The sequence below is a fragment of the Mustela putorius genome, unplaced genomic scaffold (genome assembly GCF_011764305.1).
Source record: "Mustela putorius furo isolate JIRA1106 unplaced genomic scaffold, ASM1176430v1.1 tig00003845_pilon_pilon_pilon, whole genome shotgun sequence".
In the NCBI taxonomy this organism is placed as follows: domain Eukaryota; kingdom Metazoa; phylum Chordata; class Mammalia; order Carnivora; family Mustelidae; genus Mustela; species Mustela putorius.
Window position 1 is genome coordinate 33,775,170 of NW_025421998.1, and position 24,697 is coordinate 33,799,866.

Consider the following 24,697-nt stretch of genomic DNA (forward strand, 5'->3'; position numbering starts at 1 on the left):
CCTTCACTTGGTGAAGGGCAGATTCCCAACAAAAACACATACATAAAGAATATATATGTATTTTTACTTCTAATTGCTGTTGCCAGGTTGCTTTCCATAGGCATGATAACACTCCCTGTTCCACCAAAAAGTCAAAAATGGTACTCTTCTCCTTATCTTCACCAGAAATATGTATTAGCTTTGTTTTAATATTTTTGCCAACCTGATGGATACAAAGTGCTAGCTCATTGTTACTTCAGTTTACAATTTCCTAGTACTAGCATATTTTGAAATATTTTTTTCACACATTCATTGACTGCTTGGATTTGCCTTCCTATAATAGTGTCTTTATCTTTTGTCCATTTCCCCATTGTTTTTCTTCTTTTTTGTCCTTTTCTTGTCAGGTTATAAGAGCATTTTTCATATATAGCTAATAACCCACGGTCTGTCTGTCCTCTGCATTCTAGATAGGGAAGGAAAAAGCCTGAAACTCTGCTCACATGTTGCCCATCTCCATCTTTATAATCAGTACTAGCTCAGAGTCCTCAAGGTGCAGTTTAGATCAATATGCCAGGCCTTGGGACAACTCCATCATTCTTGTTTGAAAAACAGAGCAAGGTAGGACCCAGTGAAACACAAGTTTCCATGCCCCAAACTTTCCCTTCACAGGGATAATATTGCTCAAATTCCAGTCATTCTGGAACCACCTTAACAATTTTATCATATCCTTTAAATTTTGTACCATTGTTTATATTTCTGAAACTCAGCGTTTTAACATAGATTTATTTTTAAAATTTATGTTGCTGCCATTGTATCACTATACCCACTAGTTACAGTTTTACAGTACTCATTAAAAATAAATTCACAGGAGCACCTGAGTATAGCATTTGGTTAAGCTGCCCACTGTTGGTTTGGGCTCAGGTCTCTGCTCAAGTAGTGATCTCAAGGATGAGATGGAGACCCATGTCTTGCTCCACCATCAGCTCAGATTCTGCTTAAGTTTCTCTCTCCCTTCCCCTCTACCTCCTCCCCCTTTCACTTTCTCTAAAATAAATAAATCTTTTAATAAATAAATTAACAACTATGAAAGTAAAAGATATCCATCTGCATACCACTTAAAATGCACCATACTTTGGGAAACTACATCAAAGCCTGCCACAGGCCCATGAACCAGTTAAGGAAAAGATCAAGGATTTACAGAGCCATCAGTTTCACTGTCTATAGCACAGTAAACCCCCTGGGATGGGGTGGATGGTAATAGCTTCATTTATATCTGAGGAAAACAGCACAGAAAGGTACAATTGCTTTCCATACTATTGAACGGTGAACATTAGAATTCAGGCCTCTCTCCAAAAACAATTCTGTAGTGTGCACTACTTGGGAAAGCTGGAGGAAAATGATGTAGAGGAGGCTCAAGAATGATGTTGGACAGGGACACCTGGGTGGTTCAGTGGGTTAAGCCTCTGCCTTCAGGTCAGGTCATAATCTCCAGGCGCTGGGATCCAGCCCCACATCCGGGCTCTGCTCAGCAGGGAGCCCGCTTCCCTTCCTCTCTCTCTGCCTGCTTGTATATCTCTCTGTGTGTCAAATAAATAAATAAAATCTTAAAACAAAACGAAAAAACCACAGTTCTGTAGCAGGGATCTATCAAGCCCAGTGGGCGAACTTTACCTAGTGGTCAGGGCTCTAGGAAACCTGAGGGCGGGGCGGGCCGGGATTGCATTACCAACATTCCGTGTTCTGGCTGGAACACTATAAGTTCTAAGGTTCTGTGAATTATGCTAGAGTCCAGGGCTCAGAAGGGGCTGCCTCAGAAGGTGCTGTGATTTGGTCGGGTCATAGTCCCGTCGGGGTCTGCCTGTCCAACCTCGTACCTGCTGCCCACTGCCGTCCAACTGGCCTGGAACTGGCAGAACCCAGGCTGGAGGAACAATGTGCTGGCTGCGGGCATGGGGCCAAATATTCTTGCCAGTTTTCCTCTCCCTCTTTTTCATTCAACTGCTTATCAGCTTCTCTGAGGATCATTTTTCCCATGTCTCCAGACAGAGGGGAAAACAGAGATCAAAGTCTCTGGATGATGGTAAGTCATTCCAAGCCCAGAGGCTGATGCCCTATACACACCACTGCCACCATATTTCCTTTTGGTTGTGCCACTCTGGCGAGTTGAAATTTTCATCTCTAAAGTTGCTGTTTAGCATTAGTGGGAAGATATTTTTAAAGTCTCCTGATGTGTTTGGTGAAATCCAGTTTAATTGGACTTGAATTAATTTATCAGAAATGTGAAGAGTGAGTTAAAACGGTTTAAAAATTTGGAAAAGCATGTGCCTCTATCCCCCCTCACTTTTTGCATGACCTATATAGTGCATTTGTGCTTGGAATAAGCTGTAAATTAGCTAATTAGATTCTTCCCAATAATCATAGCTAGTCCTAGTGTTTTAAGGTTTTAATTAATAAATTGCTTGATTTGTATCTTAAGGAAAAATTGGTTTGATCTGGAGACTTCCCTTAGTTTTCCTCCCCAGCTGAAGAAATTTTGGAAAGTTAAAATTCATGCTGAGTTGAATTCTTGAACCTGGAAATAAGCTTTATAGTATCCTAGATTGAAATTGTATGGATAGAATTAGGACAGGATTTGAATTACTGGGAAAATGCCCTGTAAAGGCAAGATTGCAATTTGTATGAAGACTGTAAGAATTACTGCTCTCTGGTTTCTAGAGTCTGAAAAAATGTTAATATCTGTAAGGAAATTGGTCTTCCTTGCTAAAATCAAACCCAAAGGTTTCCACTTTGTCCTGAACTAAGATTCCCCTTTGAGAGGATGAGGAGTAGGGAGAGGCTGTATCAAAAGGCCTAGCTTGTTTCCTTTGGTTTCATCTTTCCCATAGATTACTCTCTTTTGACCCCTTGGTCATCCCCATACATACTCCAAGAGGAACAGTGTTCTAGTGCCATCTCCACCATGTTCTCCACACAAACAGTGCCTAAAACCATAGGCCAAGCATAGAAACAAATGCTTCCTTTTGTTCCTTAGCAAATTGGAGTCATACTGGGATTTTTCTAAAGACTTTATTAAAATGCTGATGAAGATCTAGAAAGGAGTTAACAAAGACAAAAACAAATCAAGAATTATAGGTAACATAATCTGGTCTCCAAAGACTGAAGGTTCTGATTATAGTTAGCTCAGTTCTAAGGCTGACCAACCCTGTTCAGTGTTTCTGTGGAAACAGTGTCCCTTTGTGAAGGAAAGCCTGGTTCAGCCAGTCCTGGACCCCCCCACCCTCCAATGTTTGCTTCCTAGCCGAGGCATTTGCCCTTTGTGCTTGCATTCAACCTTCCCATCGAACAGGAACATGGTTTCTTAGACATCATTCCTTCAGCTCCAAATCTGAGAAAGTGATTCCAATCCCTACTATGATCCCCACCACATCCTAGCACTCTGATTGATAGACCTTTGCCACAGGACTTTCTGAATGATCCCACAAGTGAGACCTACCACAAAGGGGGTTGCTTTGATCCCCAGAGCTTTTAACTTACATCTGAGAGCTCAGTAAGAAATTTTCTATGAAGTTACAGTTGCACTTGGAACTTTGGGTTAGGAATCTTCCCCCCAATATCTAATATATACATGCATATATATATATTTTTTTTTTTCACATGTAGAGATGTTCTTTCACCAGGAGCAACCAAACAACAGAAGGAGGATAGTCAAAAAGCAAGTGACAGCCAAGGGAAAAAATAAAGGAAAGATTCTGCATCAGAAAAGAATACTCTAACATGACAATGCTCCAAATACCACCATTATCCTTTAGAAGTAACTAGTGAATAATTGAATTCCAAGAATTTTCATTAATTCTCCTGGAACTAGAGAGATGCACATTGAGTGGGTATCCTATTCTTTACCATTCTTTACCATCCTGAAGAATAACAGAGGAAATGGTTACATAGGAGAAATAAGAGAAAAAGAAAAACAGAACAATGGATCTGTCTCTGATGGAAAGGTCGGTTCCTGGGCTGCAAACTCCATTTAGGGGCAGATCTATAGTTCATTTTATGGACATGGGTAATGCCTCCAATTAGCTAGAATCCTGGAAGAGGAAAATGACAAAAATCTCAGAAGAGAGTATAGAACCCAGATATTCTAATCAAGTTTGTCATAGACTCACTTGAGTTCTTCCCAAGTTGTTCTTGCTGAGAACAACTGAATAAATAGAATATAAAATACCATAAAACTGTAGGTTCTCAGAAAAACATCTCAGGGATGGTTGTAAGGTGGTCAAGGTGTCACCTTCATCCTGTCAGCACCAGTACAAGTTCTGAACCCAGCAATCCAAACATGAGTAAGATGAAAATAGACAACAGAGCAACTATGCAAACACTGCATAGCTAACTAAATAATGAAATTAAGGAGTTTGATAGCATGCAGAAAAGAAATAATGTATCCTAGAATAAAACACAACTCAAGGAACAAATGCAAATTTCCCCAAAAGTGCTCTGAGCTAGAGAACCACCAAATAAGAAATAGATTCACTGAGGGGCACCTGTGTGGCTCAGTCAGTTAAGTATCTGCCTTCAGCTCAGGTCATGGTCCTAGCGTCCTAGGATGGAGCCCCCACATCTGGCTTCCCTGCTCAGTGGGAAGTCTGCTTCTCCCTGCTCTTACGCTCTTGCTCTTGTGCTCTTGTATTGTCTTTCTTACTCTCAAATAAATAAAATCTTTAAAAAAAAATAGAATAAATGAAACTAGTCTCAAAGTAAAGATAACAGAATGAGATAAAAAGGCAGATTTCTCTAAGGAAATTCATTGAAGGCTAAATAATTTGAATAGGAGACAAGTCTTCCAGGTTTTCTCCTTATTTAAGTACCCATTTATTTCTGCTAATGTTGAACACACCAAGAAAATTTGTCAGGACTTAGTGAAAAGAAACAAAGCTGTGGACTTTATACTAACTCGAATGTTTTTTAGATGCAGTGTGAGAAACCAAGATTTTATATATAAGAAAAACATAATCTGTCTCACTTAAGTGAAGCAGAAGAAATGCATGGGACCTCAGAAATGAGTGAATCACCATCATCTCTATATTTCTCCTTCATTTTCTCTCCTTTTCTCTGCGTATCAACTTCATTCACTCCTATTAAGCTTCCTCCTCAGGACTTCTTCTATAGTCATTGGCAGCTCCATCTTGTCAATTTTCCAAAGAGAAAGTGACTCCCTGCCACCTCTTAACCTGCACTTTTTAATCTGTAAATTGTCAGAGGAAGACTTTCATTTGCCTGCCTTGCTCATATTCCCCCTCCCTAGACCAGTGAGTGTGGTCTGGGATTAGCCCCATTTGGTTCAAGTGTGTATAGCGTAACATGCCTGCCTGGGACCAGGGAGTTTGTTGTAGAAGAAGGCAGTTACCAATTGTACCATGTGTCTAATGTTGGGGAAGGAGCATCCTGCCAAGGAAGGATGGGTTATATTTCCCAGGAGAAGGGAGAGGTGCTGGTGGTCAAAACAGATCAAATCCACACTCTTTTTACTAGCAAGTGAACTTCAGTGTGTTATTGACTTTTCTGGGGTCAGTTTCTTCATCAGTAAAGTGGGGATAATAATAACCACCTTTCAGGATTGTGAAGATTGGGTCTAATTGTTTTCAATAAACACGTGTTTAGAAATTGCTGAGTAAGGATTCCACATAATCTGAGAGTGAAGGCCGGTTTATATTTCCCATGAAGGTGGATTGGTTCCTGGCTGTTGCTGCTCAGAAAGGATTTGAACTTTTCTAGTTGGTTCTTTCAGAGATTCACCTTTTCCTAGTTTACACAAAAATGTCCTATCTAGCAGCAGCCCTATGTCTTCAACTTTCTCTAATGTATATAATATAAAAAAGGTAAATGAAAACCATGTTGATACCATGTACTTGCTGGTATGATGTAGCAACTTCACCTCTGCAGTATTCTTCCCCCAAACTCACATCTTCAATCTAATCATGAGAGAAACAGACAAATCCAAATTGAAGGATATCCTACAAAATATTTGGCCAATACTCTTTAAAACCATCAAGGTCATGAAAAACAAGGAAAGACTGAGACGCTGTCACAGACTAAAGGAGACATGGTGACCAGATGCAATGTGGGATCCTGGATCTTGGAACAGAAAAAGTACATTAATATAAAAACCAATGAAATCCTAATAAAATCTGGAGTTTAGTTAAAAGCAGTTTATTGGCGGTGGTTCTTTAGTTTTGATAAATGTACCTTGACAATGTAAGACATTAGCCATGGGGAAAACAGGTGAGAGGTATATAGGAACTTTCTGTATAAGCTATGAAATTTTTCTGTAAATCTAACATTATTCCAATGTAAAATTTTAGCAGTGCAAAAAAAGCTGTGGGAAACAAGTAGAATTTGGAGAATGGTGGCCAAGTCACGTGCCTTTTTTTCTTCTGCTCCTGCCTCCTGAAATAAGCCTAAAGCCACTGTCCCCAACATAGCTGAGCAGTAGCATCTTTCCCATTTACCTTGTGTTCTAACTCAATTCCCTTTGGAGGTTCCAAAATGATACTTTTGGGTAAGGAGAAGTAATATTCAATAGGGCTTAATTTGAAAAACTCCTCTAAGTCTCCTCTCAGCTAAATCAGATCTGTATCCAATCAAACAATTTGAAATTAAATAGAAAGGTCTGACTTTTCCCACACAGCTTATGAATTCTGGCCCCCAAAATAATAGAGTGTCTTTATTGGTATTGCATCACATGAAAGCTAGGGTATTAATTTCAGACCCTACTTACTTTACAGAGATGTTAGAGTAAGAAAAAGAGCCATCAAAATCCTTTTTTCCAGACTTAAAATTTTTATTCTAGAACTTTTGAATATTAATTATATTTTTTATTTTTTTATGAAATAGGAAGAATGAAAATCCTCACCTGGGAGAAGTTTTTAAAGCTTGTGGCACAACAAGATAGAGAATTATTTTTTTTTAATATTTAAAGGACTGGGGCACCTGGGTGGCTCAGTCTGTTAAGCATCTGCCTTTGGCTCAGGTGATCCCAGTGTCCCAGGATGTTAATGTTAATGTTTTTTGGAAGTTTTTGTTTTGTTTTGTTTTTTATTTGATGGAGAAGGAATATAAGCAGGGGGAGTGGAAGAGGGAGCAGGGAGCCCAATGGGCTCAATCCCAGGACCACGGGATCATGACCTAAGCAGAAGGCAGATGCTTAACAACTGAGCCACCCAGGCACCCCTGGAAGTTATTTTTCAGAACGTACTTGGCTAATCAAAGTTGGATAATGCCATTTTATATTTTTCCAAGCAATAGTAGAAAATAAGAGAGTTAGGATTTAAATAGTACCAAAGGGGAAAGTGTCTAGATATATAAAAATAATGCAATAAAACACTGGGGTATGGTTGTGTGTGCCATTAAACAGGAATGACTAAATGAAATGTACTTTTATATAAAATTAAGCAGTAAATGGTCTTTGCATTTACATTTTTGCACTTTTTTTATAGCATGTACTATAAAGAAAAATTGTCAATTATGCACAGAAGATAAGAAAGTAAGTTAACTTTTATATGAGAAAATTGTCTTGGGAATGATAAAGTCACATAATTCACATTTATAAATGTACTTTTAGAAAATTATGCATCAAAAACAGAAACAAAAAATTTTGCTTAAAAAGAATTATACTTTGGGAAGAATTTTTTGTAAGTCAAGGAAAGTCAATCCCTTTGAGATGCAGTGAAAATTTCCTTACTACTTTATTACCCCAACACTAGAAAGGATGACACCTTGTTCCTTAACTACAATGTAGCTAGGTTCCCTTCTCTGATGATTAGGTAGCTGACAATATTGTTCACTTCAGATTTGGAAAGAGGCAGAAATGCCATAAGAAATGAGGGAAATGATGTTACAGAGAGCTTTGCAGCAACCCTTACAAAAAACCATTCAACTAGGGTGCCTGGGTGGGTCAGTGGGTTAAGCCTCTGCCTTCAGCTCAGGTCATGATCTCAGGGTCCTGGGATGAAGTCCCACATCAGTCTCTCAGCTCAGCAGAGAGCCTGCTTCTCTCTCTCTCTCTCTCTCTCTGCCTGCCTCTCTGCCTACTTGTGATCTCTCTCTCTGTCAAATAAATAAATAAAATATTATTTTAAAAAAACAAAACCATTCAACCATAACTGGTATTGGAGAGCCAAAAATTAACACCGAAGACAAGGAGACATGGAATCACAAATTAGAAAAGAGCATACTCTAGCAACTGGTATCTGTCATAGGGATGTGGACACACAATTCTGGGCACCTTCTTATCTTCATCAAGGCTACTCCTTCATGTGATGGGCACCTGGATTCCTGGCTCATGGACATCTCCACCCAATTCATGCTATTACCTACGGGCTTTTCAAACTCGGCGAAGGCCCGGACACACTTGGTCCCTCAGGGTCCTGACTTCCTCAGCTCCGCATTAAGAAGTCGCTTCTGTGACCACACCCTGAACCCTGCCTGCACAATTTACAGTGGCTCCTACATTCTCATTCCCCTTACACGTACTTTTTGACATCAGTAAGACTGCCCTCTAGTCCTTTAATCTCTCAGTTTTCCTTCAGCATATTGGCCCTCTCCAATGACTCCTTCAAGCATCCTTCCTATGAATTCTCATGGCTGTTCACTTTAATGAAATATTCTTCCACATTTCTTTGTGTGTTGCAATGGAAATTTTCAAACATGAAAGCAGAGAAAACGGTATAATAGAATTATATGCCTGCAAGATCCATCTTGGCCGATCTTATTTCATATATGCCCTCTGTCTGCCAAAATGGATTGTTTTGAAACAAATAAGGGTTTTGATACTGTATCATTTTACTTGTAAATATTTACCACTCTCTCCCTCTCTCAATCTCTCTCCTTCTCCTTCTCATTCCAGTTGTATATGTATATATATAATAGATACTCTGCTTTAAAATATTAGAAGCCCATCATTACACCTAAAAATTAACAACTTCTTAATATCATCAAGCATCCAGGAAATAATCCCATTTCTCTTGTTTCATAATGTTTTAAAGTTCATTTGAACGAAGTCCATACACTGCAATTGGCTAATATGCCCTTTAAATCTCTCTTTATCTGGGGTGCCTGGGTGGCTCAGTGGCTCAGTGGGTTAAGCCTCTGCCTTCAGCTCAGTTATGATCCTGGGGTCCTCCTCCTCTCTCTCTGCCTGCCTCTCTGCCTACTTGTGATCTCTCTTCGTCAATAAATAAATCAAATCTTTTTTTAAAAATCTCTTTTTTTCTTTACTGTAACTTATTTGTTATAGAAACTGAACTATTTGTTCTATTGCTTTTCCCGCAGTCTGGATTTTGCTCTACCCCGTGCTCCATAATGTGCTCTGTCATGTTCCTCTTTCCCTTGTTTTTTGTTCTTGTAAACTGGTAATTAGATATGGAGGCTTGATCAACTTCAGTTTAATTTTTTGGCAGGAATATCTCATGCTGAGGACTTTCATTAGTAAGCAAATAAGTTTGTTGAACATTTTGTGTTGTCAGCAGCCCTTGGTGATCCTTGCCTATACACAGTTTTGTATTTCACTCGAGGTTGCAAAAATCACCACTACCTTAATGTCCTTGCCTTCTCATCTTTAGCTACGTTGGATCTACATTCCCTGGGCCTCATTGGTCCTCTGATCTGTCCTCTGATTTGCAACACGTTATTAGCCCGTTTTTTCTGGAGCATATTGGATCAAAATCTACTTTAGTGCAACTACAAATTCATAGTTTCTCTTCTCACCTAAGCCCCAAGACTACCCATTTCTTTCCTTTGGTTAGCAATATTCCGCCAAATTTCCCACAGCAGCAATTCCAGACTTTGTTGCCATCCTTAATGTCCCAATGTTATCTCACATTCACTCATTCTCAACTATGGGTTTTTGTCTAATTTTGTAGACATTTAGAGGCTCCCGGCGCAAACTTTACTCCCCATGCTGATAAAATTTCTGTCATTCTTCCTCATCGTTATGCATTCTTCCCTTCCTTTTAAACAAAGAAGAATACCGCCTTCAATGCCCCTCTATTTCTGTTTCAGATCTTGAACATGTACATTTTGGACTGTAACTCCTATCATACAGACTGTTTGCTTACTTACCTTCCTTCCATTTTCAGTTCCCAGAGGACAGAGTGTATGTTTTATTCATCTTTGCATCTCTAACAACCTCACACGTTTCCCAGCACATGACAGTTTTTGATAACTATTGATTTGAATTAACACCTGAGCCATTAGAAGGCATTAGAAGTCATTAAATTACACTTAATATACTCTCTAATATAAGAAATAGATAGTTTTATCTTAAAATTTTTACAGACATAGCCAAAATGACAATTCTGGGCTTATGACTATTTGAGTGCCATTTTTAATATATTCCCAGTACCTCATAGAAGAGAACTAAGGGATAATTCCACATGGTTAACACAGAATTAGGGTGTCATCTTTTGGAAAAAGATCCTCTCCCCTCCCAGACTTTCAGTTACAGTGTCTGCCACCTCCCAGAGGGAATGCCAGAATTTATAAGTGTCAATTCATGAAGCAACCAAGAACATTTGAGCTCTTCTTACACTATTAAGGACTGGAACAGATGGCCTGGTATGCCTAGGACTGTCCTATTTTATGGTGGTATTCACCACCATTGACTTGATGAGATTATTATACTGACTCCTTTTCATTCCCCAAATATTCCAGTTTGAATTATATAGTATATGCTTATTTTTCTTAACTATAAGGGAATCCTCAGATTCTATTGGGAACATTTCCTTGTGATTTAATAGTATATGACTCACCTTTTTAAGAGTTAAAAAAGCATTCTTACCAAAAACAAGTCCATAAAAAGAAATCCATTACAGTACTACCACCCAACACACATAGCTCATAAACACGGCATAGGAAAAACATTATTTCTTTATTGCTATCTTCTCTTCATAAGAAATAAAATTTCAAAAACCATGCTAAGAAACAGTGCTAACTCTCATCTGGGCCTTCACTGCTGTTGAGAATCAATATGAATCACTGTTAACTCTTTGAAGTGATAGTTTTCAATCATGGTGTCACAATGCCAAAACATGTCATAAGTCTTTTTTTTTTTTTTTTTTTGCTAATGCTAATTAGAAGACCGAGTTTTGCAATTGAGTAGATTCTAGGTTTTCCCCATAATCACATCTTTCTCATTTATTGCATCTTAATGTGGATTATCGCCAGGAATAGAAAGGATCAAAGTAATGGCAAACCCAATGGGTTTTTTGGAATCTTCCACAGACTACCTTATTTACTACACAATTCATAAGAAATGATCATTACTTATATGCTTGTAATATGTACTTATAAATCCCATTCCTTACATCCTACAAAGATGCCCACCTTGATATTATTTTTTCTGAAAAATTGTGTGTGGTGCATGGTGTGTTTGTGTATGTATTAGGGCCTGGAGTAGGAGAGATAGATAGGGTCATGCATCCAAATCTGGATATGCCAATGAACACGTGGATATCACCTGTGAGTTCCTCAGCTGAAAAACAAAATATAGAGAACCGGTTTGATGGATTATTCTCCAACGCAACTATTTCTCTTACCTGGACTTAGCATGACCATCTATCTAGAGGTAGATGATTTTTTTTTTTTTCTTGAGAAGTTTAAGGCTCTCTGTCAGGCTTAAGTTCTCTCATTTTCTGAAGTAATTCAGTGTCTTTTCTGTTAAGCTGTTTTCCACCTTAAGAAGTCAGTTCTCGGGGCACCTCCGTGGCTCAGTGGGTTAAACCTCTGCCTTCGGCTCAGGTCATGATCTCAGGGTCCTGGGATTGAGCCCCACGTTGGACTCTCTCCTCAGCAGGGAGCTTGCTTCCCTTCCTCTCTCTCTGCCTGCCTCTCTGCCTACTTGTGATCTCTGTCTGTCAAATAAAGAAGTCAGTTCTCAGTTCCAAGGCTAACTTCTTGGTCTTTAAGTCCATTCATGCGTTAGGCTTGGAAACATGCACATTCACAAACTCAGAACCTTTCTCATTCCCGTGTTTCCTTTGTGACAAATTCCACCTATTACTTTGCATTGGTTTCTTTCTTTCTCAGTTCAGACAAAATGGATAAAGAAAAAGCAAACCTCTTGTTTCTTTCTCACCTCTCTATTTCTTTTACCAGCTCCTCTTTCTGGTCTGTCCTCATACCCCGATGCATTTTTAAATACCATATTTCTACCCTTGTGCTGTCTTATGGCCTCTGCTGGTAGCTGCATATAAATCCCAAATTCATATCCTTAGACCTAATGACTCCCTAGGCCTTGGGGTCACATTCGAAATTACTTGACTGACATTTTTTCCTGGAATTTTTCATCATCTCAAGTTCAAATTTCATATAACTAAATTTATCACTTACCTTCCCCAAAGAACTTTGTTTTATTTACTTCTTTCTTTATTACTGGTGAAATTCTCCCAGACCCATAATTTTAGAAGACTTTGGCAGCTTTCTCTTTTTCCTCTGTCTACAGTTCATAAAGCCCTATCAGTCCTCATTCTTTGCTTTCCACTGGAACAATCCTAGATTTCCTACCCCACAGTCCCTCCTGAAACCTTAATCATGATTGTTGATTACTGTTTTCATCCTATCACCTTTTAGCTCAAAGTAATTCCACTGATGGGGCACCTGGGTGGCTCAGTGGGTTAAGCCTCTGCCTTCGGCCCAGATCATGATCTCAGGGTCCTGGGATCGAGCCCCGCATCTCCCCGCTTCTCCCTCTCTCTGCCTGCCTCTCTGCCTACTTGTGATCTCTCTCTGTCAAATAAATAAATAAAATCTTTTTTTAAAAATAAAAAGATAATAATTCTACCGAATCCCTGTTAGGATAAAGCACAAACTCCTTAGTCTGGCATTCAAATCCCATCACAATCTGAGATAAGTTTACTTTTTTGAGTAATTCCACAAACTTCCACCATGACAGATTGTTACTCCTGCCACCTGTTCATTCACCCTGTGATAGCTGCTGTGCCTAAGACTCTGTTCCTTCCTGTGCAGATTTTACCTTCTCCTTAAGGCTCAGACCAAGTTCTGCTTCCTCCCTGGAAGACACCTCATCTAGTCATTGAAACTACACATGAATACTTTCTCTTCTGAACTCCTATTACATTTTGTATCTATTCCATTCTTTTTGAAACTATAATATTCTTTCACTTAGAGATTTTGGGGGTTTTTTGTAAAGTGTACGTATTGCACCTGCTGATTAAATTGTCACTTTCTAAATTAGCACAGTGCTTTATATATCTGTGTAACCACTGCTTTGCTTGATATTTGCCCATAAATAATGAGTAAATGCTCTTTTGATCTCCCCAATGTCCATGACTTTAAAATCTCCCTTTGCACAATAATAGCTAATATTTTTGGTAAGTATAATATTGTTTGGTTTATAAATGTGAACAAACTGCTTAACATTATTATGTATCTTCCCCTTTCTGTGTTTGTTTTCATTTTAATGATACTTGCTTATAAAAATGTCAATTTTTATGTCCATATGTGCTTATTAGAACAGAGTTCTACCCTAACATGAATCCTCTAGGTTTCCCATGGGGGCAATATTAACCATCATTTTAAAGTCTCTTAGCTGACTTCTCGGTTGTCACTCTCTTGAGAGTCAGGTTGGCATAGCTTCATATTTATGTAGGTCATTTTCCTTAGCTACAAAGAAAAAAAAATCCATGTAATTTGTTTTAAATTGTGTGCTACCAATTTAAGGATTTGACTATATTTTGCAGTTCCTCTGGATAATGTGAAGTTCTGCTCTTTGAAGACTTCTTAGACTTAGTTAAGGTGTTCGTCAAATCCTTTTGCAGTACGTTATAGAAGTCCAACTCCAACTAATTTAATAAACAGAAATCCAACTCAAACTGATTTTTATTGACTCATAAAAGTAGGAAGTCCTTGGCATTATACACGGCTAAATCTCCAAGGATGTTTTTCCCATTTCCTCTCTTTTCATCTCTCAGCTCTGCCTGCCTCTGTTGTAGTGACCTCCTTTTCTTCTGTGGCAAATGTGGACATTTTCCATATAGCTCGAAAGAGCCTGGCTCCCCACAGGTATCTTCTAATGTGTATACAACTTCAAGAAAAATTCTAATTGGCTTTATTCAGGTCTTCTCTCCAGTCCAGCACTAGTTACTGGGGCAGAGGGATGGGGAACCCTGAGTACCACTGACTGGGTTGGATGATTCCAGTAAGAAAGAAGTGAAGGAGCAAAGCTCATTAACAGTGGCAGAACCACATAGAACTGAAGGACAAGAGCCACCAACAAGAGACGGTGCAAATACCAGAAGGAGAAGGCTGGTGATACAAGCTGAGCAAAAGAGGAAAAACAAAAAACAAAAAAAGGATAGTCTACTGTATTTCACCCTTTGACTTTTCAGGATGTGAAAGTCCTATTTTTCCCATCTCTACATTTAAAAAAATGCTCCAGGCAAATAATGCAAATAACTCTGAACTAAAATTGTCCTTACCCAAAGTCACTGTTAGGCATGGCCCTCCAGCTCCATCGGAATCTCAGAGTGGTGTGCATGATGTGTAGATGTTCTGTTGAATTTCCTTGGCCAAACAGTGAGTAATTGGTCACCCATCTGGCTGCCTTAGGCTCAACCTGTGAGGGAACTCCCAGTTCCATTGTCCTTAGCTACAGAGAAAAAAAAAATCTATCAGAGAGAGGTACAGGGGAGAATCTCTCTTTTGGGGACTGCACTGCTTTAGGAGCTCAGCTGATGTGGACTTGGTTACTGGGGACTGGGGATCAGCTTAGCACTGAGTAACCACAAGGTCCTTTCCGACAGGTTCAGGTTTTTCTGGCAATTCATCTCCCATGAAAACCTGCTAGATAGCATGGACTTGATTCCTAGAAATTCTGAGAACTCTTAACCAAGGTTAGAAGCCTCTGGGCTATAATCTGAATCTAGGCTTTGGCTTTCCAGTTCTAGTTTTTTTTTTTTTTTTTTTTTAAGATTTTATTTATTTATTTGACAGAGAGAAATCACAAGTAGACGGAGAGGCAGGCAGAGAGAGAGAGAGAGGGAAGCAGGCTCCCTGCCAAGCAGAGAGCCCGATGTGGGACTTGATCCCAGGACCCTGAGATCATGACCTGAGCTGAAGGTAGCGGCCTAACCCACTGAGCCACCCAGGTGCCCCTCCAGTTCTAGTCTTTAAGCAACAGTCCAAGAGTATAGGACCTAAGTGACTCCATTTCAACCTAAGTGACTCCATTTGACTTCCGGTTTTGGTTAACATGAGAGAAAAGCTGGCTTTTGATATACCTCCTGCTCTCAGGCAGTGACTAAGGGGTGGTTCTTTACTTGGAATGAGTCATTATCTCTGCTGGTCTCAGATGTTCAGCAAGAAGTGATTTGGAGGGGTCTGGGATCAGTTTTTTATAAGATTGGTTACCAGTACAGAACCAGACCAATTAGGTTAGAATCCAAGCTCCTCTGTTCCCTAGGTTTGTGACCTTATGTAAGTAATTTGACTGTTGTGTGCCTTATTGGCCCCATCTATAAAGTGGACATAAGTTTTCTTAACTCACAGGGTTATCATAAGGATGAAATTAGTTAATACATAAAAGGGCTTAGAATGGTACCTGTCCTGGGGCACCTGGATGGTTCAGTGGTTAAGGCCTCTGCCTTGGGCTCAGGTCATGATTCCAGGGTCCTGGGATCGAGCCCCACATTGGGCTCTCTGCTCAGTGGGGAGTCTGCTTCCCCCTCTCTTTCTCTCTCTGCCTGTCTCTCTGCCTACTTGTGATCTCTGTCTGTCAAATAAATAAAGAAAATCTTTAAAAAAAAAAAAAAAAGAATGGTACCTGTCCTATGGTAGGCCCTATCTAAGTGATGTTTTTCCCACTCTGTCCTTATTATTTTTACTCTTCTGGATTCTAGTCTTATTTCCTGCGATGGTTTCCACTTTTGTACCTTCCTTTTGTTTACTTCAACAAGGGACTTAGAATTCACTTTTCCTGTTTTTCACATGATTATCTGAACACCAATGAGCAGAAGGGAGAAGGGCATGAGGCATGCCTGATTGACAGCCCCATCAAGCCCACATGTAACAGAGGAGGAATCCCCAGAGGAAGGTGTGAGTGCTATAGAAAAGAGGAATGGGAATGAATATAGGGGTGAGGGCGGGGAGACACACACACACACACAGAAAAACCCTATCTACTGAAGTTGTTATTGCTACTTTATGAAATAATGTCTTCAGTTTGGTTCTCTAAACATAGAGCCTGCGAAAGGGATTCATGTATATGTGATTTCTTGAATGATTGCTCTTTAGCAAAATTTTATGGAATAAGGGACGCAGGGCAAGAAAGGGACAAGAGTCAAAAAATATGGTCTTGGGACACCTGGGTGGCTTAGTTGGTTAAGTGTCTGCCTTTGGCTCAGGTCATGAGGACATTGCTTTTATTTATTTATTTTCTTTCCAAATATAGTGTTTTTGGTGCAGTGAAGAAAGCACTTGCAAAAAAATGTGTTTTCCAAATTTCGGGTGTCAATTCAGTTCTGTATATTGGGCAAACTGTAGAGGTGAGTTGTGCTTATTTGAATTTGTATGTACTTATTTTTCCAGTTAACTTGCAAATACTGTATTTCACTGTATTTGGAGGATTGTAAATTATTATATTTGCTTTATTAAAAATATAGCAGATCTGTTCATTGGTGTTGCCCTGGATACAGGCTGATACTGGTTGTTTCCAGCCAGTGTTGGCTCAAGCTAGGTCAACATTCATTCTGATTAGTGAGTAGCTTACCATACCAGTTGTTGAATACTTTAAATTTCAGCTCTAATGTACTCTAATGTATGATAACCATCACCTATTGAAGGGAGGTTTATGTTTTATGCTGTTTTAGGAACTCCAGGAGATTCTTATACACTAGTCCTGGGGTGAGGACATATTGAGCCCAGTAACATTACAATAACTTAACATTTCTTCAATTAATATATTCTATACTGACAATTGCCATTCAGAACAGTGACTCCCTAGGAATGAGCAAAAGTTAATCATCTTTGTAACTGTAATGTGTTTTGGGTATGTTATATGGTACTTACCAAAGCAGGGAAATGCTCTAGAACTTTATAAGGTGTTTCCAGAACAGGCGAAATGAAAAGCTTTCCTAGTAAACCCTAACTATGAGAAAACCCAATCTAGAATCTATGTTTATTTCTTAATTGAAGTGGAAGAAAAAAACACACACACACATGAATTTTGCCCTCATTTCCCTGTTTTTTTCAGTTACTATCAGGTATATTTAAATCATAACTGATTATAGCAAAGAGTTTATAAACAAGTAACGGTTCATATATTCAGTATGAATGGGAAGCCCGGTTTCCATTTCGTGTTCTGCCCTTGTAGCTTCATTTGATGGATGTACATTGGAGGTGGGGATGATGGAATCTGCAAGTTCTGTAATCTCTCTCCCAGCATGCATTTGTTGTCTCTCTGATAAGGAGCTCCTGAACTCAAACAACAAACCCCTCCCGGCTGTCCGCATGCATCTTTTCAAAAACGGCAGATGGAGGATTCTGCTCTTTTCTGCTGAGATATTGCCTGGAACGAGTTTAGAGAGAGATACAGGAAAAAAAAAAGATAAGCCAGTGGCCTCATAGTTTACCAATCTGGAGATGAAGGACATTAAATGCTACCTCCTTGTAGCAGCTCAGATTCTTTTCTAATGTTGATGATTATTGTATTAATAGTAGTTTTCTTGGAATATACAATGATGTATGTTATACCATTTTCCATAATTTGTTAATTTGTATTTAAAAATCAAATTCCATGATACTAGAAAAGATAAAAATATAAGAAACTATTGCTCTTCTATTAACTTAAAATATATGTCTTTTCATGAATTTCAGTTGACATGTTTGGATTCCTGATGATTCTACTCATCATAATATTAATTACAGCATTCGTTTGGTATTTCTGCCTCTGTCAGTATGTTCATTTTCTCCTTAGTAAGAATGCACTTGGGGATAATATCACTGAAGAGAATGTTAAGCTAATTATCAGGAAGTATTTTACCTTTTTTATGTAATAAAAATTGCATATCTATATTATAGGGGGGGAACATTCAGAAGGTAACAGAAGATTATAAAATGAAAAGGAAAATTTAACTTGTCCACTCTCTACCTCTGATACCTCTTCCCTAGAAGCAATCCTTCTAATGTGATATTAATGTAGTTCTTCTTTTGATTACTTCCTATATTTGAGCAATCTAGTTATGACTCCTCCTCATGATTTATTAACTTTGGATGTTATTTCTTGAGTCCCCAGCGTGAAAGCTGAAAATGTATCTTGCACTATCCATATTCTTATGTTATTTTGTTCTTAGTGGGTATTATCATCTTGTTATTTTTGAATTTTAAATATGGTTTTTCTTTCTTAGCTCTTAAGATGTTTAATATTTTTTCTATTGGTTATTGGTTCAGCTTGATTGACTTGATTACTTTGAGTAATTGGTTTAGTGCTCTGTCTCTATATAATCAATTCTTCTCCCATTACTTAAATAAGAAAATTTGGGACCCTGTACTTCTGTTTATTCTTTTCTCCCTCTAGCTCCTAAACTCTGTAAGCATTCTCACTCATTTGATCTCATCAAGTATATAATGTTTACGTTTTGTCCTGTAACTATATCTTTATATCTTGAAATGCTTGCTCTATAGTTTGAATCTAAAATTTTTCAAATAATAAAAATAATTTTAAAAATCATGATTGTATAAATATTGCTCAGTAAAGACCAAACTGAAAATAGAAAATGTAATTCTGTGTCATAAGCAGTATTATTTGAAAGAGAATTATTTAGTGTCTGATCAAATAGATTCTCTTTCTCTCCATTTCTCAAAATCATGCTACATTTCATCTTGTTTCATGTTTACATTGTGACTTTCTTATACAGCTTTTGCATTTTCTAGGGTTTTATATTACCTTATTAGTCGTGTATATTTATTCTCGTCACTGTGATCATTCATCTTAGTATTTGGAAAAATATCCTCATTTTCATCTTATAGACACTCTTCTAAAAGTCTTCTGAGTTTTTGTTCTAATTTTTAAAAATGAGTTTCTTTTTAGGCATCCTTTTTCAAAAGGAGTTCACAGAAGATATGTAAAGTGTTTCCATAGTCCATACATGTTGAGAAAATTTTCTCCATTTTCCTTTAGCCAGCTTGGCATTATTTGCTTTCCTTATATTGTACACCTTTTCTGAGAAATACCCATAGACAAGATAGAAAGATCCATAAATAAGGGACCCTAAATAAGGTAGGTAACAGGCTCATCTGTAAGGAAAATGTGCCTATGAAAAGATAAAGATTAGCCAAATGTTCTGTTTCTTGCCTGAGGCTTCCACTTTGTCTAGGACTTCATTTTTTTTTTTTTTTGCTTTGAGACTTTATATCTTTTCCTTATTAACAAACAAGAATAAAAGAAGAGGTAAGATGGAAGAACATTTCTTATTTACCTCTAGAACAAAACATATCCAGAAGGAAGAACCAATAGGGTGTATATTACATGTGTGGTAGGAGGTTGTGGCAAATATATTGTTCTTTTCTTTTTTATATTTTCTTCCCAGGATTCTGGCATCTTTAAAGTGTCATCCCTTTTTTTGTATAGTGCTGAGTAAAGTGGCAAATTATGCCCATAAGAGAGTAGGGATCTGAGCAAATATACATCACTGAAGCATCTTTTGTATGCAGCTTCAAAGGGAAACCCTGAAGTCTCTCAGCAAATATGGTCCAACAACTGTGCTCAGCTCCTGTTAGCTCTGCTATTCATCTACCATCTCTTCCCTTTCAGTTTCTTTTAGAGAGATCTTCTAGATCTTGTTAATTCAATGAACACTGTGTACTATTAGAGGAATTCATCATATTAAGGACTTATTGCACTTAATAATCCCAAAATCCTGGTTGGATTCTATAAATATCCAGCTTTCATTTAAAAAATACCTTTGAGGGGCACCTGGGTGTCTCAGTACGTTAAAGCCTCTGCCTTTGGCTCAGGTTGTGATCCCAGGGTCCTGGGATGGAGCCCTGCATCAGGCTCTCTTCTCAGCAGGGAGCCTGCTTCCCCACCCCCAACCCCCCTGCTCTCTCTGCCTCCTTGTGATCTCTCTCTCTTTCTATCAAATAAATAAATAAAGTCTTTAAAAAATTACCTTTGAATGACTACTGGGGCATCAAAATATCGGTGACTACATTTGATCTAATATTCTTGTTATTCAGCAGATACGGTTTAAAAGTTAAAGCACTTTTAAAAGTTCCAAATGTTAAAGAATATAAATGCTTAACTGCTAATATACTTAGTGCTTCATTGACTTTCATCTGTTTCAGCAAATATGTATTGAGTATTTATTATGCCCTAAGCTGTGTTGTTGTCACTTAAAAAAAAGGTCACATCATCACCTTCATGGAACTTATACCATACTTAGGGGACACAGACAAGTCAATAAGCAATTATTAATTCTATTGCTAACTTACCGATATTTTCGTTGATAATCCACTTATTTTAATTGAGTTTTTCTTAATCAAACACTAAAATTCTCCTGGTGGATAAATAAAAGGAGAATTTAATTTAATAAAGGAATTGTCATAAAAAGTTGCATAAATGCAGTCTAATGTAATGAAATACAGTTGACCCTTGAACAAAAGTTGGAACTAGGTAAGTCCACTTTTATGCCAGTTCTTTTCAATCAATACAGTGCCATACTGTAAATTTATTCCTTATTCTCCTAATAATGTTTTCTTTAGTTTGCTTTATTGTTAGAGTACAGTGTATATTACATATAACATGCAAAATATGTGTCAATCAACTATTTATGTTATCAGTGAGGCTCAATAGTAGGCTCTTAGTAGTTAAGTTTGGGGGGAGTCAAAAGTTATACATGAATTTTCAAACACGTGTTTGGTACCCCTAATTCCCATGATGTTCAAGGGTCAACTGTAATTTCAATGATGACCTTAACTATTCTAAATATAAACCTCATTAATTCTAAGTTCATCATCATTTTGAACAGAACTCAAGTCTGTGTTCCTGGAAGACCAGCCACATTTTATATTCAACGTGGCCCTACTGCTGGCAAGTGTTTTCATTTACTTGATGGGATGTCCCAGACCCTCAGTAACCCAAAGATGATAGTTTTGCCCTTAGTTTTTTTCCAGGCATCAAAATTAAAGTATGGGTAAGAAACACAACAGCAGATTTTTTGGTTCTAATTTCTAAGACACATTCCTATGATCTCAATAGTTCGTCTAAGATGGGTAAAACCACCATGTTGATAGAGAAGAGGTAAAAATTCCCAATCCAAATGGAATATTAATAGATTTCCCAGTTCCCCCAACTCCCACTCCACAAAAGCAATTCAACAAAAGATGACCTTTGCCTTGAAGAATTAATGTACTTCATCTTACCTAGTTGCCTGACCCTCTATCCACTCCTCAACTTGACTATTTAAAGTTTCCCTTACTTACAAAATTCAAATCTTGGCTTCCTTCAGCTCATCCTGCATAGCTCCGGGCAGGTCCTCCCACTCCCCTGCTACCCAGGCCCGGACCCTAGAATCCCAGCTGGAGTCAGAACTGTGCCCTCCCCACCTCCTTTCACCTGGGTAATTGAGCCATAAAAAGGTTTAGATCAGAATATGGCTGAGGAAACTGCTTTATAATTGAAATACAGCAACTACAAAGTGCTTCATAATCACTATTAAAAATAACTTTGGGGGGGCATCCAGGTTTTTGTGCTGCTCTGGCCCTCTAGGACATAATACTAAATCTGAACAAGAAGCAGGGTGAACCTTGTAGGGGTAAGGATGAAATGTCAAACACATACACCCTCCATTGCCAACTCCTAGATCATCTTATGTAGAAATTGTTTTGTTGGTAACAGGATTGTGAGCTGTTCCAAAAAGCTGTTTGAGTTGGGGAGCTGAAGTGCAGGGTGATTGCTGTTTCCAGGATTGAAATCAAACCAGAGCACTGCAGAGAATAGTTCTGTGTTTCAGTTTTTCTCCCTCCATTTAAAACTTCACAGCAAACTGGGCTAGGAGAAACGCTTTGAAAAGAGCACAAGGTTGGGTATTTATTTATTTTGGTAGAAACAGTTATCTATTCACAGATTGAGAACAATTAGTTACACTAGATTCATTGTAGGGAATACAATGTAATCAAATTCACAAGGCAGGATTATTTTCCACCCAAGTGAATAAACTGCAAACTCGGTGGGGCGAGGGTGGTAATTCTTGTATTAAAGGGTTGGTTAAAGGAGACAGGATTCTTCAAAAGAAATTGAAGATGGAAAAATGGGAGATAGTGGTACCATAGAGATTAAAAAAAAAAAAAAAAGGAGGGAGAGAAATTCATGTGTGTCCTTTGGGTTTACAAATTAGGGAGTTACTGGTAACCCATTTGCTTGTGGTAGTCTGATGAGCATTTATTTGAGACATAGAATAAGCAGACTTCTGATTTATGGAAGAGGAAAATAAGGAACCTGAAAAACATTATATACTCTGTATTATTTGACTTGATGCTCCTCACCCACAGTTGTGTTCCAGGAGTGGTGGTAATATCCTCCGTCTCAGTCCTTGGTCTATGCTTCTCTAGCAAGTGAATTCAGAAGATGATTTGCTGAGATTATGGGTTCATTGAGCCTCCACAGATTTTCTGTCATGGAGACAATTAGTCTTGTGGTCACCACAAAATATTTGACATTTTCCTCTTTGTTAAATTCATACCCAAGTCGGTTAAGACCTTAGGTCCCTTAGAGCCCTAAATGTTAAAATTACAGTAATATTAAAATCCCAGAGTAGAGATCCTGTTGTTATTTACAAATATTTTGTGTTTAGCATTTTAAAAGGTAAGTCATTGTTGACTTTTCAGAAAGACTTTGCAAAGGTAAATTGATTTTCTTTTTTCATAGACTATGGTGAATAGATAACTGGAAACGATAGATTTCCAGAGGGAGAAAGAGGGTTTCTTCAACGGTAAGCTTCCCAGTTGTATTGCATGAATTGTCTGCATGCCTTTTCCCTCCTTATTAAGCAACTGTTAAGAAATATAATCAGAGTTATTAAGAAAGTAAGTGGAAACCAAATCTGTACAATGTAAATGATTTTCACTGCCTGAAAACATTTAATAGAAGGCAGCAGAAAAAGGAAATATAATGGCTTATTCAGGCTGCCTTATTGGAAATCTGAGCTTCATTGACGAAGTATGTCATATTGGACAACTAACTAAATCTGTCTGTGCTTTAGTTTACTCATTTGTTAATATTAACTAATAATAATGACTAAATCATTATCCAATGATTTATCCAATGCTCTGAGGACAAAATGAGCTTTACAGGTAAAATTTTTGGAATTTTCTGTGACATTGTTACTACTGTTACCACCAATGTTACTAGCGTAGTCACAGAATCTTGGCACTTATATCTCAGTGTATAAAAGTCATCCTGCCCAAACCCTCATCCAGTTCTTGCACCCTCTTATCAACAACTCCAGCATGTTGGATGATGAATGGCTTGGGATTGTCACTTGGATGGAAACAGTTGCTAATTTGGCTTGGGGTCTGTGTGTGTGTGTGTGTGTGTGTGTGTGTGTGAGAGAGATGCAAAGTAATTTGTGAATTTAAATAATTTCCTCTTTATTTTCTTGCAATTTAGCTTTCCCCTCCTCTCCCTTTCCCTCCCTGCCCTTCCCCCTTTTTTCTCTTGTCTTTCTTGCTCTTTCCCTTTCTTCTTTTTCTTCTTTCTTTCCTTTCTTTTTCCTTCCTTCCTTCCTTTCTTCCTTCCAGAAGCAGACTCATCAAAAAGGAACTTGATGATAATAGGATTGTTTAAAATGTTCAATGTCTTCACATGCTGTGTTGTTGTCTAACTTTTGTACCAGAACATTTCCCTTTGAATCAAAATGCTATTGCAGGGGAAAAATATTTGCAGAAAAGCTTGTACTATATAGTTGACCCTATAATAATCATATAAAGACTTTTAAGTACCTAATGTTAAAGACACAATTTTTTAATGCTTTTTGGTTAGATATTCTGTTAAAAATAAAACAGTGAAATATTATAAAATTCGACCTGATATTCCAGTCCAAAACTTCAATATGGCAACACCTTAAAATCTTAGAATATGACATTAAAAATATACTAGCACAAATTATAGAAATACTTACAGATTCTTTTTCATATCTAATTACTAAACTTAAAGAAAAGATAGTGAATTCTACTAAGAGAAAAGGAATTGGCCAGGCTTGTTAGGACACAAGACTGAGGAGAGAGACATCAAGAGTAAGACTGGGACTGGGGAAGATTCGTTTGGGTGATGAGAAGGGGTTGAGAAAGCATGTGAAAAAAGTAGCTGTCTTAAACTGGGTTCCCTGCTAAATAGGCTCCAAGGCAGAGACTGGCCTGCAGGACTTCCCTGGGGAATGCTTGTAGGAAAAACAGTTGTAAGAGAGAGAAACAGACTTGGGCAGACAGAACAGTTGAATTGTCATATGGTCACCACTGAGGCCTAGAACAATCTTATGGTGAGCTCTGGAACCTAAATGGCCTCCCTAATTGAGGCATAGGAGCCCCAACCCCAAAACAACCGTCTTAGATGTGGGACACTTTCTAAAAGAAGGCTTAATGTTGAGTGAGGCAACTCCCTCTGAAGGCAATTGCTAAAAAGAGTGTGGCAGCTGGAAGGATGAGTGCTATGATC

General features: G+C 38.2%; 1 protein-coding gene across 2 annotated transcripts in view; it reads left to right on the forward strand.

The window, feature by feature from the left end:
* Positions 1-1,758: 1,758 nt before the first annotated feature.
* Positions 1,759-24,697, forward strand: part of PTTG1IP2 (PTTG1IP family member 2) — a 32,552-nt gene continuing 9,613 nt past the window's right edge. Inside the window, exons 1-6 of one of the 2 annotated variants that reach the window (XM_045089502.1) lie at positions 1,759-2,059; positions 7,470-7,516; positions 16,439-16,532; positions 17,863-17,941; positions 21,015-21,076; positions 22,913-22,976. In XM_045089502.1, coding sequence (XP_044945437.1) covers positions 1,912-2,059; positions 7,470-7,516; positions 16,439-16,532; positions 17,863-17,941; positions 21,015-21,076; positions 22,913-22,926 — 444 coding nt within the window. In that variant the 5' untranslated portion in view covers positions 1,759-1,911 and the 3' untranslated portion in view covers positions 22,927-22,976. Of the gene's footprint in view, positions 2,060-7,469; positions 7,517-16,438; positions 16,533-17,862; positions 17,942-21,014; positions 21,077-22,912; positions 22,977-24,697 lie in introns of those variants that run through there. The other variant, XM_045089503.1, reaches the window with a different exon arrangement.